We start from the raw sequence: 25508 nt of genomic DNA, 5'->3' as shown, positions 1-25508 counted from the left end.
ATACTATCACAACTGTTAAAACATTTATTTTTGATGTAATGTTGGTTTTGTCATGTTTAAGAAATACATGGAATAAAAATACAGCTCAAAACATTCCAGAATGTACTTACTTCTCTTGTACCATGTACCCATGTGATCAAGCAGTAATCACAGGGATAGAATTCAGATGAATGTTGTAAGCATAATTTGTCAATTTGATTAAGCAGTGCATTAAATCAGCACGAGTCACAGTGATCAGTGCAGGCAACTCCCCAGATAAGTAACAGCCGTCTCCACCTTCACTCTTCCTTACCACCCTCAAACCTGGTTTCACCTGCCATTTTTTCCTTTTCTGCTTCCACCCATCCACCTCTGACAGGTCTCCCAACCTGCCAATCATCCACTCCCCACTCACACCCACCTCTTCCCCCCTCCCCCCCCCCCACCCCCTTGATAATGGCCATCTTCCTTCTCCACTCTGACTAGATGCAGAATTTCACCCCAAAATGCTGACCTTCCTTTTACCTCCACACATGCTGCCTGACCTGCCGAGTTTGTCCAGCAGTTTGTTTTTTGTTCCAGATTCCAACATCTGTAGCCTCGTGTGTCTCACAGGATAAATTTCCAAGAAAGCATATCAGCACATTAATCAATGGAATATGCTTGGAATCAGTGGAAAAACAAATTATTGAACTTCAACTATTCTTATCAATTTGTTCAACTTTACAGACAGGACTCTGCAGAATAGAAAAACCTTTGTAACTTTCCGGAGACATAACAGACTTCAGATTCTGTAATAGAGCAAATAAAGAAAATGCATGAGAAACTGAGCGGTTCAGGCAGCAGCTATAGAGACAGAGGGAATGGATAACATCTCCGGATCAGTCCATGCATCAGGAATCCTTCCATTTGAATAACATGGTTCCAGTATTCTAGGGTTATGTGTTGCATTTAAATCTCAACTGATGCAGGGTCTCAACACAAAACGTTGACCATCCCTCTGCCTCCACAGATGCTGCCTGACCCATTGAGTTTCACCAGCAGGTTTTTGCAACTTTGTTACTGATCATGGGACTTATCAATCAAATTATAGTCATAGACTACCGAGCCTAACTAGGGTAAGAAAAATAAATTGAATTGAATTTCCATGGGCTGCAAATTAGTCACAGAAGCTTTATGATCATTCCGTCCATTCGCAGGACTTTGAAGAAACTACGGATACTCAAGGGTGCCCTAGATTTAACATTGATTTTGAAAAATAACCAAGCAGTAACCTATTGTACAGATTATAAATTACATAATTTTAAATAACCAAATATAAAAACTAAAGGCCAAGCAAAATTGTATGTTTGTGATAAATCTATTTCCAGCAGAATTTGGAATGATTCAACGCAAATGAATTATTTCCACAAAGTTTGAAATGTGTGGCGACTTTAAGAAAAGCAATATTCAAACAAGTCAGGAAAAATAAAGCACTTAAGTCCAGTCTTTACCGTCGTTCTTCTCAGGCATCCCCATCAACTTTAAGAATGGCATCCACCCCAGTTTTGCATTGTGAAGTACCTAATGAAGTTAGTTTGAGAAATGCAGAGGACTCAGGAAGTGCCTGACAGAAACGGCAAGTGGGTGTTTGAGGTTAGGCTAGTTATGTGGAGCCTCTGTATGTTTTGGATGAATGTGTGTATGGCATGGTGAAAGCACATAAAGTTGCAATTCTTAAACGTGACAACTCCCAAATCCATTTAGGTTAAATCAATGATAAATAGGCAACAAATATATACTGCTTCTATTTGAACAACACAATTTGAATATTGGAAGCACAAGGAACTGCAGATGTTGGAATCTTGAGCAAATCACAAACTACTGAAGTAACTCAGCAGGTCAGGCAGCATCTGTGGCGGGAATAGATTGGCAACATTTCAGGTTGCGACCCTTTAGTCTGAATGAGTATTTGAGTATTTCAGGATTATGATTCCTGTTTAAATCTAGACTTGGAACTCATTAAGAAAGTTGAGGAAATTAAAGATCACGTTATAGGCCCAACTACAGTAAAACTCTGATAGTCCAGCACTTTCAACACATTGGTGGTTCAGGAACAGTTAACGTTCCAGGACGATTGGATGTTATTCCTATTAATCCCACTGTTCACAAAAAAAAATTAATAATAATAATAAAGTTTTCCAATTAATCAGATGAGTTAAAATGCAGGAAACGGTGCACAAGTGAACTAGAGCCAAACTGTGATTTTTGCAGAGCTGGATAGCAGATTATCGGAGTTTTTATTGTATATGGAAATATTAAATTGCAAGTTAGAATTAATAAAAATACATTCTCTGTTGTGAATGTGAAGTAACCTGGTGTTTTATTATTCATTATGGAAGATACACAAACTTGAAAAATGTAAAACATATAAAAGAGCTTAAGGGCTGCCATCTTATGAGATAAATATTCATACAGTCATAGCGTACAACAGGGTACAATGATAGTGTGAAATTCAACAAGCTCTCCACTGAAGTTAGTTTTATAAAAAAAATTATACTATGCTTTATACAAACATCACATTTGTTCTGAGTAATATGCAGTGGATTGCTAGAATTGTATTTGGAGATTTTGGCGTTCCTACACAATTTGTAGATATTACAGTGTATTTCAGAGTAATATTGTTTAAAATTAAAGGAAATAGAACTATTGTAATAAATCCAAATATATGCAACTAATAAACCATTTATTCCATTTACCATCAATGAAGAATGATAGGTACAAATCTTTTTCTGCCTTACCTGAAATAATTTACACAGAAGGAAGCTAGATCATCTCCAGATAGTGATTATATAAATTTTCTTCCACATTTCAACAGCTTTAAGTTGTTTTTTAAAACAGCTGTTTCTTGTACACAAATGATTTTAAAACCCAACCAACATTGTAGTGTAATTATAACAAATGTAGCTGCTATTTAAGTGAAACCAGTTTTGCCACTATGCAGTAAATCAATCAAGCATATCATAACAACGTAATAAAAACCACTGGTCTACAATGTATGTCTATGAAAAATGATTCAGTTTCATAACTGTTTTTTAGACTAAAGTGAAACAATTCTACAGTTATTAGTTTGTAAACCTGTACTGTAGAACATGTTAAATTTCAATCTTGCCTCCACTAAATTCCAACTTAAGCCGAAGATGTAACACTTTGCTTGTAGACAGCGTGGTATGCATTTCGCAGGAGGACATAGGGAAAACAAGATTCCAGCAGATCCATTGTCAGAAAAGGCGACTCTTGAACAATCTGCAGAAAAGTCCACCCACATGTCACTAATTTTATACAGTGGCATTTCAATCATCAACGTCAGCCTCATTGTTGCTAAGCTTACGTCATCGTGCAACCAAACCACAAAAGCCTCAACAAAAATGCTGTTAGTAGCTCAGCAAGAACACCATAAATATTACACTGAACAATCTTTTAAAAGAAAAAGGGGGTCTGTAAATGCGAAGTTAAAACAAACACAGTGGCTCATTTCTCAAAGCATGTCAAGCTAGATGTTTGCAGATGAGCTCATGACATAAAACATGACTGCTGAGTGCAAGCAATTACCCTGGTTAGAGTTTGCCTGAATCTAAATCTATTTTGTAACACTGTTCTAATTGTTTGCTACTGGGTCTGCAGAACCAGGATAAAGACTAGGTTAAAATAAGATCTAGATTGAATTATTGTACTGCTTAGATAGAATACGATTACAATCACAAATGATATACGAGGGTACTATTTGGCAATGAGCAATAGGCCACTGCAGAGTTGTACAGATGATGCCAAGTGACCTCTAAAGTACTAAGGGATTGACAAGAGGCTGCATTCGCATCTTATTGGCACATAAGTTTGGGTAAAAAGTTTTTAACTATATGCTTGGCACAGGTGGAAGGGAAAATCTATTTCTACTTCTTAATGATTCTAAATTTCTAGGAAGTGACTGCATACAATTTAAATGTAAGCAATGTAACTTAATACTTACCATGTCAAGCAGAAGGTAAACAGATTCTCTGTTTCTGGTAGTGGTCTTGTCGGTCTCCTGTCCGATTTTTAACAAACTGGAAGATGCGAGCTAGAGCAAATGTTTTGTTAACATTAGTTGTGTGTTTAAACAGTCTGACCAACTATAGGTTCTATGATTATTTACAAAAATCCTATTAAATAAATTGTAGAAATTCAGACATCAAGTCAAAGTTACATAGAACAGTACAGCACAGGAACAGGCCCTTCAGCCCACAATGTCTGCGCCAAGTATGTTGCCAAGATTAACTAATCTACTCTGCTTGCACGTGATCCATATTCCTTCATTCCCTGCATATTCATGTGTATCCAAAAGCCTCAAATGCCATTGTCCTATATGCCTCCACTACCATCCCTGACAGCCTGTTCCAGGCACCTGCCACCGTCCCTGTGTAAAAAAAAATCGACCTGCACATCTCACTTAAACCCCGAGGAAAAAAGTTGAAGAAAAATAGTTGAATTTGGCTTCATATCTTCTGATACCAATGACCAGTAGCAGGAATTCATAAATTCACAGATTAGAAAAACAAAAAAACAAGCTAAAAGGGAACAGTTTTTTATGTGTACAAAGCGAGGTGATAAACCAAGTCACTTTCTCCAATCCAGTGTGTATAGAGCTGACAAGATAACAGGACATTGTAGAGTTAGTAATAAATAACAAAGTAGATTTAGTTAAAAGTTTGGATGGTAAAATAATATTGTGTAAATAAACAGGTAAATGTCATGATCCATCAAACAGGAATAAAGGATGAGGCTTTAATGCAAAAAAGTGAATACCCAGAAGATGGGATTGGTTTAAATCGGCTTATGGTTGGCATAAAGATCCTGGATCAAATAACGTGTTTTTGAGCTGTACTGTGACTGGGAGAGCTATTAAAATGCAACAAAGCATTAGAAATGCACAGCAAACCAAAATTGCAGGGAATCGACATTGAGATTATGTAATAAATGGAATTCTGGGCCAATTAAAAGGACAAACTATGAAGACAATAAACTGTAGATGCTGAAATCTTGAGCAAAAAAAAGTTTTTTTTCCAGATTTCCAACATCTGCAGATTTTTTCATTTCCAAAGTAAGCACTTCAAATTTGTTTTCAGTGCAGTAACAGATATAATACAAATTAAAAGTTGGCAATGGATATAAACAAGATCCATGATATAAAACCTCCAGGAGTAAATAGTTTCCAGCCATAAGTAATTAAATAAACTGAATGTGGAGAAGGCAGATGCATTGGTAATAATTTTCCAAGCCTCTCTAAATTAATGTACTATATCTTTGAGCTGGTAAATATGGAGAATTGAAGAAACAAGGTCACTAAAGACCTGGGAGCTTAATGTCTATTTATGGAAATTACTGGTAAATGTCACCTGGATTCAATATTTAGACAAGCATAACATGATACAAAAGTTTAAGGTGGATTTCTGTGACTTGTTTTGAGGGAGATGTGATCTTGACTAAGGCAGGACTTCCTGAAATCCCCACACAAGAAGTAAGTCTCAAGCCAATTTAATTTGCTCCACGTATAATCAAGAAACATTAGAGAGCACCAGTTACAGCAAAGGCTATGGGACCAGAAAACACTCCAGTTCTAGCACGGAAGACCTAAACTCCAGAACCACTTGCACCTCTATCCCAGTTGTTCCAGTGCACAACTATAATACTGGCATCTACCCAATGTGGAAAATTACACAGCTATGCCCTGTTTATAAAATGCAGAACCAATCTATTAATTTAATTATCATCAGTCAGTCTATCTCACTGATCAACAAGGCAATGGAAGCCACCATCAACAGTCCCAGCAAACAGCATTAATGCACGCCCTGTGCGTGTTTCAGCTGGACCATTTAGTTCCAGATCATATCACAGCCTTGGTGCAGAGTTCCAAAGGTGAGACACAATACGATGAAGTGTATTATCAAGCTGTCCAGGCAACATTGAAGATTGGACATAGGAAATTGTCCAGAGCAACTCCTTCAATGAGATCTATGTACTATGATCACCACTGAGCAGAAACTCAGGATCATTCACACAAATAATGTGGCTATGATAGCAGCCCAGTGTTTGCCATTCTGCAGTGAATAACCCACCTCCTGACAACCTAAGGAACTATGATGGCATATTTTATCCAACCTGGTTGAGTAAAGCACCAAAAAGTCTCAAAGTTCAATTCCATGCTGGGCAATGCAGTCCAATTGACTGGCACCTCATCAATAACCTCTTGAGCACAATAACTGCGGTGGGTACTACCTACAAAATACACTGCAGTTTATTGCCCAGATTGCACACTGCACCTTCCAAATATTTGACCATTATCAAAGGCAGAAGATGCATTGGAGCACTACCATCTCCAGGTTCCTAATCAAGTCACGTAGGAGACAGACATAGAAATAAATTACCAGTTCCGGAACTCCTTAACAGACTGTGGGAATATTTTTCTTAGAGAGGCAACCGTGCTCCAAGGAGGCAACACAGCACACCAAGGGCAATTAGCAACATGCATAAATGCTGCCAGGAATACCCTGGCAGAAATGGAACTTCCACACTGATTTTCAAGGGAAGCACTGGTAACAGAGAAAAATAGCAAAGAATTAGGAAGCAAGTTTAAAAGTGGGAAGGGGAAGAAACAGGAGCTAGAAAATGGACAGTACAGCTATTTGGCAGCATTTAGATATACTTCAACTCAAAGAATCTAGTAGATGATATGAAATAAGCACATATATTGAAGACATTAACTATTATTGAAATGTAATCAGATGACGGGAATGGGCAGCTCAACAAATTTGGCTCAGGGTTTCTGAATCAGTTCGGGATTAAAAAATGTTTACAAACCAATTGCAACTGCGAGGAAGAACATGTCGCTGTAAGGATAAACAAATTAGGTCACATGGGTTCAACTGAGAGTAGATGCACCGCCACTGGAGATAGTCGTGTGTTGAGGGAGGAGAGAGCGAGAGTTCAGAATAAACATATTCCTAACATCAGAATTTCCCCTGAATAAGGGGATTAATAAAGTTTAATCTAATCTAATCTAACTTGGGGCTGGGTGGGGAATTAAGCAAAAAAGGAATACATTTTAAAAGGAGTTAGAAAAACTCTGGATGACATAAAAAGTTAAATCATGGAAGCCTGGCTCTTAATATAAGGAAAGAATATGGCCAATCAGAGGCAAAATGTGTGCAGATAAATCTGGGTCTGAATCTCAATAAATTCTTTGCATCTGCTTTCCAAGCACAGGCAAACAATTCTCACCATAGTTAAGGCACTGGGTGATATATTTTAATAGAATATGAAGTAGAAGAAATAAGAGTTGAGTTGGAAGTATACACCATGTACTGCAGGTTGTTAAGAGAAACAAGGCAAGAAAGAGTGGATGAGAGTGAATGGCAGCGCTGACTAACACTTCTCAATCATTACTGGCTGAAGGTGGGATTGTTCAAAAAGAAAGACAAGGTTCGGCGAAATAATTACTGCCCAGTCAATCTCATATCTGATGAGTGAATTATTGGAGAAAATGGCAAGAGGCCATTTTGGTCTTCATCAGGAGAGGTCCATAGGGAGGAGTGAATGCCACCTGAACACAAGTCGTGGTCTGATCAACCACGGCTGGGTCGCCTGGGTGAGGGTGTCTGATGTTGAAAGACCCGAAACATCCAATGACCCCAGGTTACATCACTGATGATGTGTTCAGGAGCAAATATCAAATAGGCATGCATTAAAAATGGTGGTCAGTATATTTTGCAAAGGTCATATCTGTTTTAGTTTGTGATAAAAGGGATGATTTATGAAGATAGTACATTCAAATATTTCTAATGGATTTTATAAACGCTTTTGAGAAGGAGCCGGGTGGCAGACAACTTAAAAAAAAAAGCCAATGAGCCTAATTTGGCTCAGTAACTGGAGCAAATAGTAAAGTTTGATGACTGGATAATTTACAATAGTTTAAGAGTTCAGTGCTATATCCTTTTCATTTTTGTGGTATATACAAATGATTTAAACACATTTAGGGACCACGTTTAAGAGGCTTGTGGCTGATACAGATGCGGGATACAATTGATACCAAGTATGAAAATTAAAGAACATCATAAGATGTCAATAGTTGGTGGCAAATGGAATTCACTCTGGATAACCATGAGCAGTTGTATTTAGGGAGGACAATCACAGGAAGTGAACACCAAAATAAAAGTGTACTGTAGAGAAAGATCAGGTGACTGATTCAGCATATGGCCAACAACATGAAGAGTTTTCAGCAACTCCAATAAACAATTAGGTCAGGTACATTACTATATAGTTCCGGTCACCACGTGCTAGACAGGATGGGCACAGGAATCTAACATAGACATTTACCTAGACGAAAATATTTTAGTAAACTGGGTAAGTTGGAGTCTTTTTCCTCGAAAAAGAGACAGCCGAGGAAGATATAATTGAGGTGTTTAAAGCAGAAGAGCATAGATACATTAGACCTAATTCCATTAGCAGACCCATTAACCAGGCTCATGGGTTTACATTAACTTGTGATTGATACAAATACATCGATAGATGCTCCTGAACACATCATCAGTGATGTAACCTAGGGTCATTGGGTGTTTCGGGTCTTTCAACATCAGACACCCTCACCCAGGCGACCCAGCCGTGGTTGATCAGACCACGACTTGTGTTCAGGTGGCATTCGCTCCTCCCCATGGACCTCCTCTCCTGATCCAGATCCATCTCGATGCCTTCTCCGCTGCCTCTGTGGTGTTCTTGATGGCCCTTCTCCTTGCCACTCCGTTGATGCCCAGTGCATTCAAGGCTTTGTAGAGCGATTGCCCTGCAAAACCTCTGCAGCCAACCTCGATGGGCATACACCTTGCCTTACGGCAGTCTATGACCAGCTCTTCATACTTGGCCATCTTCCTCTCGTGGGCCTCCTCCAGACGGTCCTCCCACGGCACTGTCAGTTCCAACAAGACGATGTTTTTGGTCGCCTCTGAGACCAGGAGGATATCTGGCCTCAGGGTGGTCGTGGCAATGTGCTGTGGAAACTTCAGCTGTTTCACCAGGTCCACGGAAAGCTGCCAGTCCTGCGCAGTCGCCAGGATTCCTGACGGATTCCTGGCTGCTGGGTTCTGGGCAGCTGCACTCCGGCCTTCACGAAGGTGATCATCTGGGTGGTGGGGCGTTCTCATCTGCAGCTGCTGATTCCCATGCTGATGGCTTCTGCAATGGGTTTGAGAACCTGGTCGTGACGCCATGTGTACCGGCCCTGCCCAAGAGACTTTGGGCAACAGCTCAGGAAGTGTTCCAACGTCCCCTTGCCTGAGCATTGCGGGCAATCTGGAGATTCCGCTTTGCCCCAGATGAAGAGATTCGATGGGCTGGGCAGGACATCATACACTGCCTGGACCAGGAACTTGATGCGCTGTGGTTCAGCCTGCCAGAGCTCAGTCCATGTGACTTTTCGGTCCATGGCCTGCTCCCACCTTGTCCAGGCTCCCTGCTGCCTCAATCCAACTGCTCTGGTACACCTCTCCTCCTCCACCACTGCCCTCACTTCCTCCTGGACCAGCCTGCGCCTCTCCTTCCCCTTGGCCTTGTCAAACTGGGGAGATGGGAAGATTCCCAGGCCTGCTCTTCCCCGAGTCACTGCTCCCACCAGGACTCTGTCCAACTATCCCTTTTATATCCGGGACTCTGCTTGCAGCACGGCTTCGCCGGCTCTCCACTTCCTCCCAGTTTTCACCTCCACCCCTGCTTGAGCCACCTTGGAGTCGCTGGATTCCCTGTACATCATCACCTCTCTGGCCCGAGTCACCTTGAACTCCTCCTCCAGGGACTTCAAGGGCAGCTGGAGCTTGGTGTTATTTCCGTAAAGGGCGATGCTGCTAAGGCTCCTGGGCAGTCCCAGCAACCTTCTGAGAAAGCTGCTGACTTTCCTCTCCAATCTCTCTACGATGGATATTGGGACTTCGTAGACAAGCAGTGGCCAGAGTATCCTTGGCAGGATACCATGCTGGTAAATCCATGCCTTGAACTTGCCGGGAAGCCCCGACTGGTCCACTGCTCTCAACCAGCTCTCCAGCTCCTGACAGGTTGCCTGGACAGATGCTGTATCCTTCAGGCTGCTGTTAAACACCTTGCCAAGACTCTTCACTGGCCTTTCGGAGACAGTTCGGATTGGTGACCCTTCGATGCTGAAGCAGAACCTGTCCATGACTTTGCCCTTCTTCAGCACCAGTGACCTTGATTTTCCTGGCTTAAACCTCATCCTTGCCCATCCAATCAGTTTCTCCAACCCCTGCAGGATCCACCTGCCTCCTGGCACTGACTCAGTGGTGACAGTCAGGTCGTCCATGAAGGCTCTGATTGGTGCTTGGCGTATTCCTGACTTGGTCCGAGGGCCCCGGCACTCTGGCTCAGCAGACTTGATGATCATGTTCATCGCCAAGGCAAAAAGGATCACAGAGATGGTACAGCCTGTGATGATCCCAACCTCTAGTCTGTGCCACTCTGATGTTACTGACCCTGATGAGACTCTCATGCTGAACTGGTTGTAATAGTCCAGGATGAGATCTGCCACTTGGCCCGGCACATGATGCTTGGCCATGACTGTCTGGATCAGCTTGTGCGGGATGGAGCCGTAGGCGTTGGCCAGGTCAAGCCAGAGCACTGTCAGGTCACCCTTGTTCTCCCTGGCTTCTCTGATGAGCTGGGTCACCACTCCCGTGTGTTCTAGACACCCCGGCACTCCAGATAAGCCTCTCTTTTGCACTGAGCTGTTGATGTGACCATTGCTGGAGAGGAAGTTGGTCAGCCGCCTCGCCACTATGCTGAAGTAAATCTTGCCTTCAACACTTAGCAAGGAGATGATTCTGAACTGATCGATCGTCTTGGAATCTTCCTCCTTTGGGATCCAGACTCCTTCAGCGAATCGCCACTGCTGCGCCACTTTTCCTCTCCTCCAGATGACTTTCAGGATCTTCCACAGCCGTTTCAGTAACAAGGGGGCAGTTCTTGTAGACCCTGTAGGGGACTCCGCTCGGGCCAGGGGCTGAGCCAGCTCTTGCTCTCTTCACAACGTCCTGGACCTCTTTCAGGAGTGGCTCTCTACTATCAAACTCCTTGATGGGTGGAGGTGGATTTATCAGGATGTTGCATTGGCCCAGCTCCTGCTGCCTGACGGGGTCACTGTAGGTCGTCTGGATGTGCCGGCCGATCTCCTCCTTAGAGCAAGCCAAACTCCCACTGCGCTTCTGCCCTAGTAGTTGTTTGGTGAAGCCGAAGGGGTTGGCTAGTGAAGGATGCTCGCTTCCTGGCTCTTTCCTTCCGGCGTCTTCGGTGCCACTCAGCTCTATGGAGGGTCATCAGCTTCTTCCTCAGGATGGTTCGCAGCTCAGCCAAGGGGGGACGTTCCTCTTCCCTGGCCTCTTTATACTGCTTCTTGAGAGACTTCAGCTCCTGCCGGATCTTGTGGATCTTTGTTGCTCGTTGGTTCATGGTGAAAGGTGTTCTGGCCGGCTTCTTCTCCACTTCTCCAAACCTTTCCACAGCTAGGCTGATGATGATTGACGTCATCGTCCTCAACCTTCGGTCCACATCTCCCTTCGCAGTTGCTTCTAGCACCTTGTCGATGTCCTCGGCGAACTGATGCCAGACTGCCGTCTTGCAGGCCTGAGGCCATCTGACTCGAACCTTCCCCGGAGAACTGTTCCGAGGGACTAGTTGCGCCACTTGGAGGCACCGTCTCTATGGGGTGATTCCGGGCCCGGCTCCTCCTGCGTCTCACCAAGTAAAATACTTGTGCGTTGTGACACTCCCTGTCCCTCCAAACACTTCATCCGGGTCTGGTGAATCTTCAGGCCTCGGCTGTTCTTGCAAACCTTACCACATCTGCATTTGATACTCATAGTCGGTTGTCCGTTGCCATTAGTCATTAACCTTTGATCCGTCCAATTGAGGTGCTCATCCTCCCCCCCTCTCGGGCACCTCTGGGGGTATTTTCCCAAGTGTTTTTCTGTAGCGTGATTTGGGTCTCCTCCTCTCAGAGGATGCGGTTTGGGGTGCCAACCCTCCCCGCCCCGGTTGCCGTCTTTCCGAGCTGTCCACTGTCTCTCCAGTCCTCACCACCCTATTCTTGGTTGTCAACCAGTCTATTCCTGGTCGCCACTGGTTTCACCAGCAGTGATCGATACAAATACATCGATAGATGCTCCTGAACACATCATCAGTGATGTATTCCATTAGCAGACCCATTAACCAGGCTCATAGGTTTACAGTAACTTGTGAAAGTATAGGGAAACTATAAATTTCACCCAGACGGCATTTAGGATCTGGAACATAAAACCCAAAAGAACGGTGAAGGCAGAAATCCTCAAGTCATATCCTATTCGGCAATGGGCGGAGTTATAAAGTTGGAAATAGGATGAGGCTCGGTAGCTGTTTTTGACCAGCACATATAGTGCTCCAAATTGCCTAGTTTCATGCCTTTAACTTCTGTTTGTCTAGGCATTAAATGTTGGCTACTTCTAGGTCACTAGCATGATGGAGGAAGCAGCATACAGGAAGCCTGTCTATATAAACAGGCAAAAGACTTTGATAAGGGATTATTAGCAAAAATTACATGGGTGGGAGGTAGGAGATAGTAGGCAACATCCTCAGATTGGCAGGATGTGCTGCTCCCCAGAGATCTGGTCTGGCGCCTCAGCAATTGCTGAGAAATAAAACATTATTCCATCAGCCAATTTTCCAATGAAACCAATTAGGAAGGTACAGCAAGTTAGGTGGATGCAAAGAGGAAGTTACAAAGGGACACGAGCAGAATAAACAAATGGCCAAAACCAGAGCATTTAATGAGAAAGATATATTCTGAATTAGAGATGTAATATTTTCAGAAAAGTGCATGAACAAAGTAATTTCAACAAGCGGATACATGTCACAAAAAAGTAGCACAAGGGCAAATAGAAACAGGTTTTTATCTCAATGAAGCTGTAAGCAGAGAGGAAGCGATATGGTTTTAAAAACAAAACCAGCCATTCAAGAGAACAAAAGTCAGTAATGTATGAGGTAGTGGAAATTTGTAACTTCTCCTCTAAATGACTAAATCAATTGAATTTATGACTGAATTTGATAGATTTGTAGGAGGTATCAAGTGATAAGTAGAAAAGGCAAGGAAGTAGGAGGCACCGTCCAGCCATGAGTTGAATGGTAAACAGGCTTGAGGGCTAATTGGTCTGGTTGTGTTGCAAATGAGTAACAGATCTCTCTTCCACTTTCTGGTACTAAATAAAAGCAGTTAAGAATAATGTTTGAAATAGCAATTGGAAACATTTTATTCTTCAAATTGCACGCACCTCCAAGAATTTCTTGGATGCTGGGGTAGTAAGTTTTTTTCTTTCAAATATTTGAAAGCAATTTTACAAATTTGAATTCCCAGCACAGGGCTTTGCATGCCTGGAGCTCATATCAGAAACTGGGCCGAGGTCACTACAGTCACAACACTGCCCATTAACTTTAATGGGCGGAAAATCCTGCGGCATGCGGATTGTGCATGAATTCCTGATGTGCAATCCCACAGCCCAAATTTTTGCTTCAGGACTGTAAATTCATTCAATTTACTTTTTTTTCTGCACCATTGTTTGAAAAAGAAGGGTCCGACAATACTACTTATTTCCCTCCCAAAATCTAATGGTACTTTAAAAAAGTAAGATTCAGAAATTTAATGTGTAACCTTCCCTCAATCTCTTCTCTGAATTTTATAATATTCAACTTTTCATTGTCAAACTGAAAAGTCAGAAAAGTCTATATTCCCAAATGACCAGTTTGCAACTTCGGCTAAAACAAAGTTACCCAATTTCAAAATTATACATGTTCGTAACAGATGAATTTAAATATTTTAAATGTACACCACAATTCTGTTCACTATCAGTCCTTTCTTTCAGAATTTAAGTCTATCTGTTAAAAGCATCAACTTTACTTCCCTCTCAATAATCCCAAACTTAATTTTCCAGAAAAAGCTTCATGTTGTTTTTCTGATCTTGGGGTTCTCGCTGTAATATATATACTCCAAGAATTCCAATCAACGCAGCGTAAAGCAGCTATCTAGCCTATTATGCCCATGTTCACACTACATAAAAGTACATGACCCACTCCTCTACTCTTTCCCTAGAATTATACAAATCCCTACCTTTCAAATATTTATCCAATTACCTTTTGGGAGCTTTTGAACATGCTTCCTCCACTTCAAGGCATTGCCTTCCACATCACTTGCCATGCATTTTTCCCTCTTTTATTTAATTTTGTTTATTAGTGTCACGTGGACCGAGATAGTGATAAGCTTGCTGTGTGCGCTATCCAGTCAAATCAAACTGTAATGGCAATTTCAAACTTTCCCAATGTCCAGTTTTCCATTGCCATTACTACACGGGGTAAGTGGGAGTGATCTTATACAGATGATAAGAACGGATCTTCCAGTCTGTATTTCTAGCTTAATTGGTTCTTTATTGAAGTAGTTGTACAGACAAAAAGATGAACATACCAGATCCTCTTTATTTTTATACAAATTGTAGCTTTCCGTTCTTAGTATCTGGTGAGTACCGTGTTCTCTCCAACTCCCGTGGCTCGTCTGATCTGGCCACTCCCACTCCAACTATGATATATGTAACGCCCATCTATGTATCATATACCCGCCCCCAAGCGTTCAAAATAATACTGCTAGAAATATCTAGACAAAATAATATAATATGGCAATAGTAACTTGCCTAAGCATGAATGGCTCCTACCCAAACTATACATAAGTATAATCATACACAAGAGAGTGAAATGATTTTAAGCCATTTTACTCTATACTAATGTACACTAACCAATGTATGGATATTTGTTTAGCACCAACATATTTAAAGGAATTAAGTATGAAAATTACTAAACTATATTTTCTAAATTGATTTCTAAATAAATGTTGCTTGCTATTATATTGCATTAATTAGCAATATACAAATCGTTTTAATTTTTCTTATGGATAGCAGGTCGATCTAATAGTGCACATTAAAATCTACAAGTGATTTAGAATAAGATGTGTTTATTTGGAGCATGCAACATCTGTTAAATCTCTTGGACCCCGTGTACTGCATCTGATTGTTTGGCAGACATCTATTCAGTTCAAGTTAAATAAATGGCACTCTAAATTTGGAAGTCAAAACATGGAGGTTAATACTCTTACCCACAAATGGCAGTAAAATAACGATTTAAAAGCAAAGTAATTTACTGCTCAGTGTATTAAATTTCACTCCGTTCAACTAGATGGGATTTAATGATTGCACGCCCAATTCTGAATTGAACAGTGCAATTTTTGAACAAGCAAAATACTATTTCATTTTCTAGAGAGAAAATGGTCTGTCATTTCAGCTCAAAGGTTTATTTATTCAATAACTACCCATTTCTTCAAACTATCCCAAAATTAATAACAACTAATGCTGTGCTTTTGAAAAGTCTCTTACAAAAGCAAATGCTGCAACCAATTTGCAAACAGAAAACTACTGACAAAAATATTAAATATGACTATTTTTTATGGCTGAGTGATTATAATCTTGCACTGGTTAAGATCGGTAGAGGCAAAACCTTATGCTCACTGTAAATGTTAATATGAAAAGGAGATTTCTAAAATAATACTCTAGGAGAGTCTGGAACCATAAGCATTCCATCAGCCAGAATCCTCAGATCACAGCCAAATAACCAAAGGAATGAGCATATAATCTAATTTCTCATTTTGGTCCCATACATTCACGGAAAGAGTGGGACAACAATATACTACACAGGACAAGCCAACATTTCCCTGTAGAGCATTCAGTGTAAAATGCTATTTTAATAAAGCAAAATATTAAATCATAGCACTTTCACATAACATAATGCTTTCAAAATACATTCTACTTTTGAACAGAAAACAAGGTAGTAATTCTACTGGAGGCAGATGCTGGAATTTTCAGCAAAACAAAGTGCTGGAGTAACTGAATGGGTTAGTCAGCATCTGTGGAGGGAATGTTTCGGGTCAGGACCTTTCTTCAGACTGATTCAGCAAAACAAAATGCTGGGGTAACTCAATGGGTCAGGCAGCATCGCAGCGGGACAGACGGTATCTGTTGGGGGGGGGGGGGGCAGCATCAGTCAAACACAGTGTGAAGAACAGCATTAAACTGAGAGGGTCCCAACCCAAAATGTTGCCTATCCATTAAAGATGCTGCCTGACTCGTTGAGATACTCCACCACTGTGCAGAGCAATTCCATTGGCCCATTGAAGAGTCTACATTTAGCTATTTGGATACTGTGGGAATTCTGCGATTTCTGCTGGGTTTGCGTTTAGACAATTGGCGTTGAAGTAGTCAAAAAACACCAACACAAATTTCTGTGCCATTTATCCTAACAATTTTCATTTCAATACCTTCATAAATTGATGATAGCTAGATTTAAATTTTACATATCCTCAACATCTAATTAGAGAACAAGAAAAATAATATGTCAAACAGAAAATAGAAAGGAGAATAGAGGGATACATTGACTTAGGTAAACACATACCTGATCCAAGTATAGAATTCCAAAATACCAAACTACTTCGCAGTTGCTCCCATTACACACAATCTGATCCAACCATAACATTTACAAATAAATTTTGATCCAAGCATAAAATGCTGCTATTAACCAAGTTTTTTTAATACCACACTACATCTACTCAAAGAACGGCTAAATTTCACCAAGAGACAGTAGCACAATTTAGAATCTAATAATTTACGTTAAAAAGTGTTGTTTAGACTGAATTACTGAATGAAGTCACTGTACATTAACTTTAAAACATTAGTTTGTGGCTTTTTAATGAATGGTTAAATTGGCTGCACTAACAGTTTTTAAATATTTGCAAATTGGCTATTTTTATCTGCAGTTTATGGAAATCCTGATCCAAGCATAATCCTTATTCAAGCATAACATTTCTTGGCAATGTAGTCGTGTTTATAATGATTTGATTCCACCCCTTATACAAGAAAGGGCAAATTAATAATCATGTAGCAAAACTAATGAATTATATTCTTCATCTTGCTTTCCCCCCCACTGTGTACCATTTCTATCAAGTGACATTGATCATCTCCATGCTCCCATTTTTAGCCGTTACTTAGTCATAGAGGACGGTCACTAACGATTCTTGATTTGTACTCTCACAAGACCATTAGCATTCTCAAAAATTCTGTTATAAAATTAGAATTTAAAAAATCCAAGCACAAAACGTGAACTTTCATAGGAGAACAGAGAGAATTTCTTAATTGAAGCTGATGTCATAACTTATTCACATTACTCTTTTTCCCCCAATGAGAAATAGGAACTAATTTCCTCAAAGATGATTTCTGAAGTATGATTAAACTCCAGATGAGGTCCGATATGATGCATCTTTGGTCTATAAATAATAAAACATCAATATGACCTTGATTTATACATTAGAAACTTTGTTCAGGATGACCATCCATCCGTTAATTAGATTGTGAAGATTGAACAGCCAACACTTACTTGATGCCAAGTAAACTATATGAAGGTGCTAACTATTCATTCGTATTAATCCTGTCTTCAGCCTTATTTTTTCCATCTTTGTGGCAACATGTGCTGTTGATTTTGAAAGTTCATTCAATATTTAAAAACAAATAGGAACTCCACTTACAGCAAGGAATTCTTTAAGACGATCCTCAATGCTTCCTTTATGAATGGTGAACAAGGCAGCAGCAATTTGATTTATCGCTTTGGCCAAACAATGAATGTTGTTGCAATGCCCTGTACAGTTAAATAAAGGTAATGTGAAATCACAGACCACACGTACATCAATGAAACATCAATCTTCCTCATGTGAAGCATAAACACTCAATTTTTATGCATGATAAATGCTTCTGACATCCTGCAATCTCAATTATTTTTATGTACGCCACATGAAACAAATCGATCTCAAGGCCAACAGATTATAAAACAATAAAATTACAGAGCCTGGATTACTGAAATAACTGAGAAAAAAACATGCTGGAAATACTCAGGTGAGGCAAACACAGAATATAGAAAAAACCTATTATTTTACCTCACCTGAATTAGAAAATGTTAAACAAGCAGTATTCCTCGTTTCTATCAAGTTAACCCCGACAATCCAATCCCTTGCACCATTTTTGATTGCAAAAAAATAGATGGTAAACATGTTAACAAAATATGACTGCATTAATGCTAGGATCAGCTTCATCACTGGCCATCTGCAGTTGTTTCTGATTTTAGGGCAGTTGATTAGCTCTGGGGAATCTCTGCAGTTTAGCTTTACATTATTTTACTGTGGCAATGCTTGAAATTGAACGTGCACGCTGAATCACTTCTACAGCAATGTCAAAATCTACTCAAAGTAAGCATATTTTGGACATTTTGCATCCACTTTCTGACATTTGACGTACCTCAATTTTATTTGGATTACGTTCAAAAGGTATTTCATTTATATATTTGAACCATCAGAAATAGGACAAATTGTAAAAGAGCATGGTTGCATTTTAGTTTCCTTTATTATTGTTACGTGTATCGAAGTACAGTGAAAAGCTTTTGTTGCGTGCTATCCAGTCAAAAAGACTGGACATTGTTGCTCCTAATGAGATGATGACTTAAAGACTAGATCCTTTGATCCTCAAAACCTTGCCATGGAATTTCTTAAAACATTTATCACAAATGTCTGGCAGATGTTATTTGATGTTGGGGAATAAAATACCTGGATCTACTGCAGACTTTTTGCTTTAAAACAAGTGCGGTATAAATCAAATTTTGTTTAAGGTATTGAGCCAAATTTCAAACATAGTAAGAATTTAAAACTACAGACTGAAACTAAATGTGTAGGTACCACGAAGGGAAATCTTTCTCACCCCAAGCATAAGGCAAATGACTTACACAGCGCACAAGCTGGGGTTGCTCAAGTATTAAAGGAAAAATGCAGAACATCATGCCAGGATTTAAAAATTGTTTTACAAATATATTGCCCTCCATAATGTTTGGGACAAAGACCCGTCATTTATTTATTTGCCTCTGTACTCCACAATTTGAGATTTGTAAGAAAAAAAATCACATGTGGTTAAAGTGCATATTGTCAGATTTTAATAAAGGCCATTTTTATACATTTTGGTTTCAACGTGTCGAAATCACAGCTGTATTTAGACATAGTTCCACCCCCATTTCAGGGCACCATCATGTTTGGGACACAGCAATGTCATGTAAATGGAAGTAGTTATGTTTAGTATTTTGTTGCATATCCTTTGCATGCAATGACTGCTTGAAGTCTGCGATTCATGGACATCACCAGTTGCTGGATATCTTCTCTGGTCATGCTCTGCCAGGCCTGTATTGCAGCCATCTTCAAGGCAAATCAAGTCAAGTTTATTCGTCACATACACATACGAGATGTGCAGTGAAATGAAAAGTGGCAATGCTAGCGGACTTTGTCCAAAAAACAAACAAACAAACTACAAACGAATGGAACCGAATCACATATTCTTTTACATATTACATATTGTGGGAGGAAGGAAAAAGGAAAAAAACTCAGCAATTAAAAAAAAAACCCAGTAGAATGGTACAGTAAAGTTGGTCCCTGGTGAGGTAGGAGTTTACAGTCCTAATGGCCTCTGGGAAGAAACTCCTTCTCAACCTCTCCGTTCTCACAGCCTGGCAACGGAGGCGTTTGCCTGACCGTAGCAGCTGGAACAGTCCGTTGCAGGGGTGGAAGGGGTCTCCCATGATCTTATTGGCTCTGGAGCTACACCTTCCGATGTATAGTTCCTGCAGAGGGGCGATTGCAGTTCCCATCTCTGCAGAGCCTTCTTGTCCTGGGCAGAGCAGTTCCCAAACCAAATCGTGATATTTCCGGACAAGATGCTTTCCACAGCCGCTGAGTAGAAGCACTGGAGGATCCTCAGAGACCCTCTGAATTTCCTCAATTGCCTGAGGCGGTAAAGGCGCTGTCTTGCCTTACTCACGAGTGCTGCAGCGTGTGATGTCCATGTCATATCCTCAGAGATACCCAGGTATTTAAAACAGCTCACCCTATCTACAGTATCCCCATTTATACTCAATGGTGTGTACGTCCTCAGATGATGTGCCCTCCAAAAGTCCACGATCAACTCCTTAGTTTTTTTGATGTTCTGACCAGAGTGCCAGATCAGCCACCTCTTCTCATCGTTGTCTGAGATCAGGCCCACCACCACACTGTCATCTTCTCTCCTCCATACTTTGCTCTTTCCATCACTCTGATATAAGTTAATCTTCATCTCATCTGTCTACAAGACCTTTTTCCAGAATTGTAGTTGCTCTTTTAAGTACTTCTTGGCAAACTGTAACCTGGTCATCCTACTTTTGCAGCTAACCAGTGGTTTGCATCTTGCAGTGCAGCCTCTGTATTTCTGTTCAGGATGTCTTCTGCGGACAGTGATCATTGACAAATCCCAACTGACTCCTGAAGAGTGTTTCTGATCTGTTGGACAGGTGTTTGGGGATTTTTCTTTATTATAGAGAGAATTCTTCTGTCATCAGCTGTGGAGGTCTTCCTTGGCCTGCCAATACCTTTGCGATTGGTAAGCTTTGATTTTGGTCAGCCTAAGGTTTGGCTGATGTCTCTAACAGTTTTATTCTTGTTTCTCACTCATAATGACTTATTTGACTTTCATTGTCATAACTTTGATCCTCATGTTGATAAACAGCAATAAAAGTTTCCAAAGGTGATGGAAAGACTAGCGGAAAGACTAGGTGCTGAGAGCTCTCTTATACCTGCATTAATGAGGCATTTAAACACACCTGAGCAATTACAAACACCTGTGAAGCCATGTGTCCCAACCATTATGGTGCCCTGAAATGGTGGAACTATGTATAAACACAGCTGTAATTTCTACATGGCGAAACCAAATGTATAAAAATACCCTTTAATAAAATCTGACAATGTGCACTTAACCACACGTGATTTTTTCTATTACAAATCTCAAATTGTGGAGTACAGTGGCAAATAAATAAATGATGGGTCTTTGTTCCAAACATTACGGAGGGCGCTGTAGTTTCCTTCACTTATCTTAAATGCATATACTGTATAGCAAACTGTATATTTAGTTAATATTCACAACAATATAACTTTATACACAACATTAATTTTAAGAATCTAAACTGAACATCTGCTATTTATTCCCTGCAAAATAGAAATGATTAAAATCGTTTCAATGTCAATTATATTCATGAAATGTTGAAATAGAACCCTCAACGATAGTTTTTTGTAATGACAGCATCTGAAACTTCAAGATTTTATCCATGACTGTTCTTGATACTTCACTGAAGAAAACCAGTACTTACCTTCAATAGCAGGACTATATTGGGACATAACATTACTAGCTAGAGTTGGAAGAGAGACAGCAACAAACACCATCAGGAGGCAGGCAATCTTATATTCTTCCTCTGGACTAATATTCTCTGTGAAATGGGAGAGTATCAATTAACACCATAACAAGCAATACTTTAATCAGCATTTTAAAATACATTTTAGTCTGACTTTACTAAATCTACTGAAACAGTGCTAGTAAAATTCTAGTCATTACATTATGTACAAAATATATCAATATTAGAAAGTGGTACAAGGTACATTTGTTAATATAAGAGAAAAGGAATACACCATTATGCCTTCAAGTTTGTTTCATTAATTTGCACCTCAAATCTATTTTGATGTCTATAGTGACATTCATGGATAGCAACCCAACCAAGAATCTTAAACTTTGATGTACCCCTCATGCCAAAATATGTACTTCCTGCTTTCATTCCTGACTGATACAGCTGTAATTTGGTGAAATAAATGCATTACACTTAGGGTCATGGAGTCATGGTGTGGAAATAGGCCCTTCAGCCCAACGCGTTCACTGACCAACATGTTCGATCTACACTGGTCCTACTTGCCTGTTTGGCCCATGTCCCTCTAAACATGTCCTATCCATGTACCTGTCTAATTGCTTCTTAAATATTTCGATAGTCCCTGCCTCAACTACCTCCTCCGGCAGCTCATTCCATACACTCACCACCCTTTGTGTAAAAAAAGGTACCTGTCAAAATTATCACGTCAAGCATATTTTGGTTGCAAAGCACTTTGGGGCATGCTGAGCTTCTGAGTCACCAAACCATTTAGTTTACGGCAAGCAAGGGCCACCTTTCCAATCAATTTATCTTAATTTTTCAGTGGAGCCTATTGCCCAAGGGAGTGAACATTCCAGGAAACATTTAATTCTTGGAGGGCTCAGACTTCATTAAAAATACAATAGTTAAAAAAAAAACATTTGTGCAGAGCCTTTCACAACATTAGAGCATACCAAAGCATCTCATCGTTAGTACTGCATCAGTAACTCAATTTAAAAAAAATTGATTCCAAAACTTTGAGATATCATGTTACAAGATACGTTTCAAAAATATTTCTTTTTTTTATTTGCATTGAAGTACCTTTGAAGTTCAATCATAATATATAAAGAAACAAGCAAAAGGATTTGCCGTGGAATTTGAGGGAGTGGCAAAGGATTGCTTCAAAGTTCTCCATGTAGCTAATCATATAGCCTAAGAGGTATCATAACATAACATAACATATACAGAAAAAGCCAACTCTGATTTTTATAATCAATAAATGCCAGACTTGAGCACCAAGCTAAGCTCATGTTCCAAACCTTTACATTAGGTAATCACAATGGATTCAATCATACCATCGCAATAATAGTGCGACAATTTAAAAGGTTCTGCTGTTGGGTCTGTGGTTTGTTTGTCAGTGTGGGAGTTGCAAATGATGCGGGCAAGGCTGCATTTATTCATCTCAGTTGATTTAGGATGGTGGTAAGGCTATTTCAGAGGGTAGTTGCCTAAAAAGTAGACAGTTAGGAATGGCAATTTCATGCACTGGAATAATAGTGAACCAGGTACATTTTGCATTATGATCGATTATAGAACAATGACTAATGCTGTAATAATTCCAAATTATTTGAATTTAGAAGGCAACACACTAAAGGGCCTGTCCCACTGACGCGACCTTTCAGCGACTGTCTTCGACCTTCAAGCTCGAGGGTACTCGCCTGGAAAACCTCGAGCTGGATCGACCGTCAGCGATGAAACCGCGAGCTGGATCGACCGACTGCACACACACACACACACACATACAACACATATCAAAGGCGGGGACCAGGGAAAGCGGGGGAGCGCTGTCTGAAATTCACACCCTCAATGAACAGAAAGGTAAAAGACGGCTGCACAGTGTACGGTAAGTCCTTAAGAGAGTGGAGAGAAAGGGAGGAGAAGGGGGGGGGGGGGGGGGGTAGAAGGGGAGGGGGGTAGAAGGGGTGGGGAGAAGGGTGGGGAGAAGGAGTGGAGACACTTTTAAGAAGCCAGACAACGTTTAATAAAGTTTAGCGGGCATTTTACATTACCGGTCGGTTTTCCTTGGTCCTGAAAACTCCAATGAGCCAATTAAAATGCCAGTCAGCAAAGGAGATTGCCTACAGCTGCCCTCGACTGCCTTTAACTACATAGCGACCCCACTCCACTGCACTTCGAGTTCAAAAGAACCATGCCGACCAATTTTCACTGACGGAAAATTTTTCAACATGCTGAAAAATGTTCCTCGACCAAACTGAGGCCGCGACTATGTGGGAACTTCCCTCGAGCATGAGGGAGAGTTCCAGTGACCTCATAGGACCACGTGTCTACCATGCTGCGGGTTTGAGTCATGGGCAAACTCTTCTAAACTCGCAGATTAGGTCACCGCAATGGGACAGGCCCTTTAAAGCAAAAAAATAAATAAATCCAAACATTATGACCAGATGGAAGCGTCACTTCAATGGAATAAACATAAAATGCTTTTAAAAAATCAGAGTTGGCTTTTTCTGTTACATGCTTATAATTTATGGAAGCTTTGTTATTATAAAGGGATTTGATGAATTTCTGATTTTGGTGGATGATCTTAAACCTTCTCTAAAAAGAGGAAAATGATATGTTGCAATGCATGAATAGCACTGCAAACTTTAAATGAACGCAACATCCTCATGTACATTGCACGTGGCAAACTTCATTGCATGCTTTGCAAGTAGGTTGGAACTGGAAACTGAATGAATGTCAGTCACTAATCAACAAGTCAGCCTGTGCACCATTGCCAATATACAATACTGGCCAACTTGTACCAGTATCAGGAAATAATTGGTCGTCATCCATACAATCTACAATCCAGCTATTGAATCAGGCACAATTCAAAGTATTCTTAGATTCTTAGAATTTAAAGGTTGCCCTAGGTGCAACCTTTCTTAAAATATATAGTCTTAAAGGGAGCTGAGAAGAGATGAAACGATCCAAAATGTATGTTTTGATGAAAACTTATTGGATCTCAAGACCACAAACGGAAGGTGAAACAGAGCACTCCAGCTGTTCTGCCATTTGATAAGATCACTTTTTTTTGGCAACAGGGTCACTATCCTCAACTTGCCCCACATTTCCTGAATCTCCTAATATTCCAAAATATCCAAAAATATATTATTTAATAAATGAAACGAAAATATTTAAAAAAAAATCACTGCCTCAGATTAAACATATATCCTGTTAATCAGACAAGTATAAAATTATTCTCAATTTAAAATTAATTTTATAAATTACGAAAGGCAACAGCAGATAGATATGAATAAATTATTTCCTTGGCCCTGTTCTTCCTCTTAAGCTCCAATATCACAAATATCTAGCAAGTTAGCAATTTTTTTTTAATTCTCATCATCTTCCACTTCCTGCATTAAAAGAGCCTCAACCACTACATCTAGAATTCCTTTCCTAAACCCTTCTACCTTTCTCTCTTAGACTTTTCATAATAAACAGTTGTTTGCTCTCTTTTATAATTACATTTCCATTGTTGTTTCAGCAGGTTTATTTTGGTAGCTGAAGTTTGCATGCCAAACTAAAGCCCATAAAATGGATGTATGAAATACGAATAGACATGTCTGTCAGGCAATCCTTCCAACTCCACATATATCCATGATGCTGGTTCAAGTCTTTATAGCAGCATCAAGAACTCACCAGCAAGAGAGCAGTCCTGACCTTCCATCTTCCTCATTGGAGACCTTAAAACTATCTTTAGTCGGAAATTATTGTACTTTATCTTGCACTAAACCTTATACCCTTTATCTTAAATCTGTACACTGTAGACAGCTTGATTGTAATCATGTATAGTCTTTTCGCTGACTGGATAGCACTCAACAAAGCATTCCACAGTACCTCGGTACACGTGGCAATAATAAACTAAAACTAAACTCATTGTTTTAACAGGAAAAGCATTAACATGACACACATTGAATGGTCTGCATCTTTAAAAATATTCTAACTGTAGCCTTAAAAATCCAATAATGTGCTGTCTTAAAATAAAGCCTTCATTTATGAAAACTAAATTGGCCTATGTGAAAAATGCCACCTCATCTTTTACGCAACATACTTTT

General features: G+C 40.1%; 1 protein-coding gene across 6 annotated transcripts in view; it reads right to left on the bottom strand.

Annotated features, from left to right (window-relative positions):
• Positions 1-2308: 2308 nt before the first annotated feature.
• The window catches only part of nckap1 (NCK associated protein 1), a 166646-nt gene continuing 143446 nt past the window's right edge, over positions 2309-25508 (bottom strand). For all 6 annotated transcript variants that reach the window (XM_033023810.1, XM_033023811.1, XM_033023812.1 and 3 more), the window contains 4 exons: positions 21370-21486; positions 17690-17799; positions 3986-4075; positions 2309-3264 (listed from right to left, as the gene is read on the bottom strand). In XM_033023810.1, coding sequence (XP_032879701.1) covers positions 3148-3264; positions 3986-4075; positions 17690-17799; positions 21370-21486 — 434 coding nt within the window. In that variant the 3' untranslated portion in view covers positions 2309-3147. The remainder of the gene's footprint in view (positions 3265-3985; positions 4076-17689; positions 17800-21369; positions 21487-25508) is intronic.

This window comes from Amblyraja radiata, chromosome 7, assembly GCF_010909765.2.
Source record: "Amblyraja radiata isolate CabotCenter1 chromosome 7, sAmbRad1.1.pri, whole genome shotgun sequence".
Classification (NCBI taxonomy): Eukaryota; Metazoa; Chordata; class Chondrichthyes; order Rajiformes; family Rajidae; genus Amblyraja; species Amblyraja radiata.
Note: the sequence above shows the minus strand (reverse complement) of the source record. Positions and strands in the feature narration are given on the sequence as shown.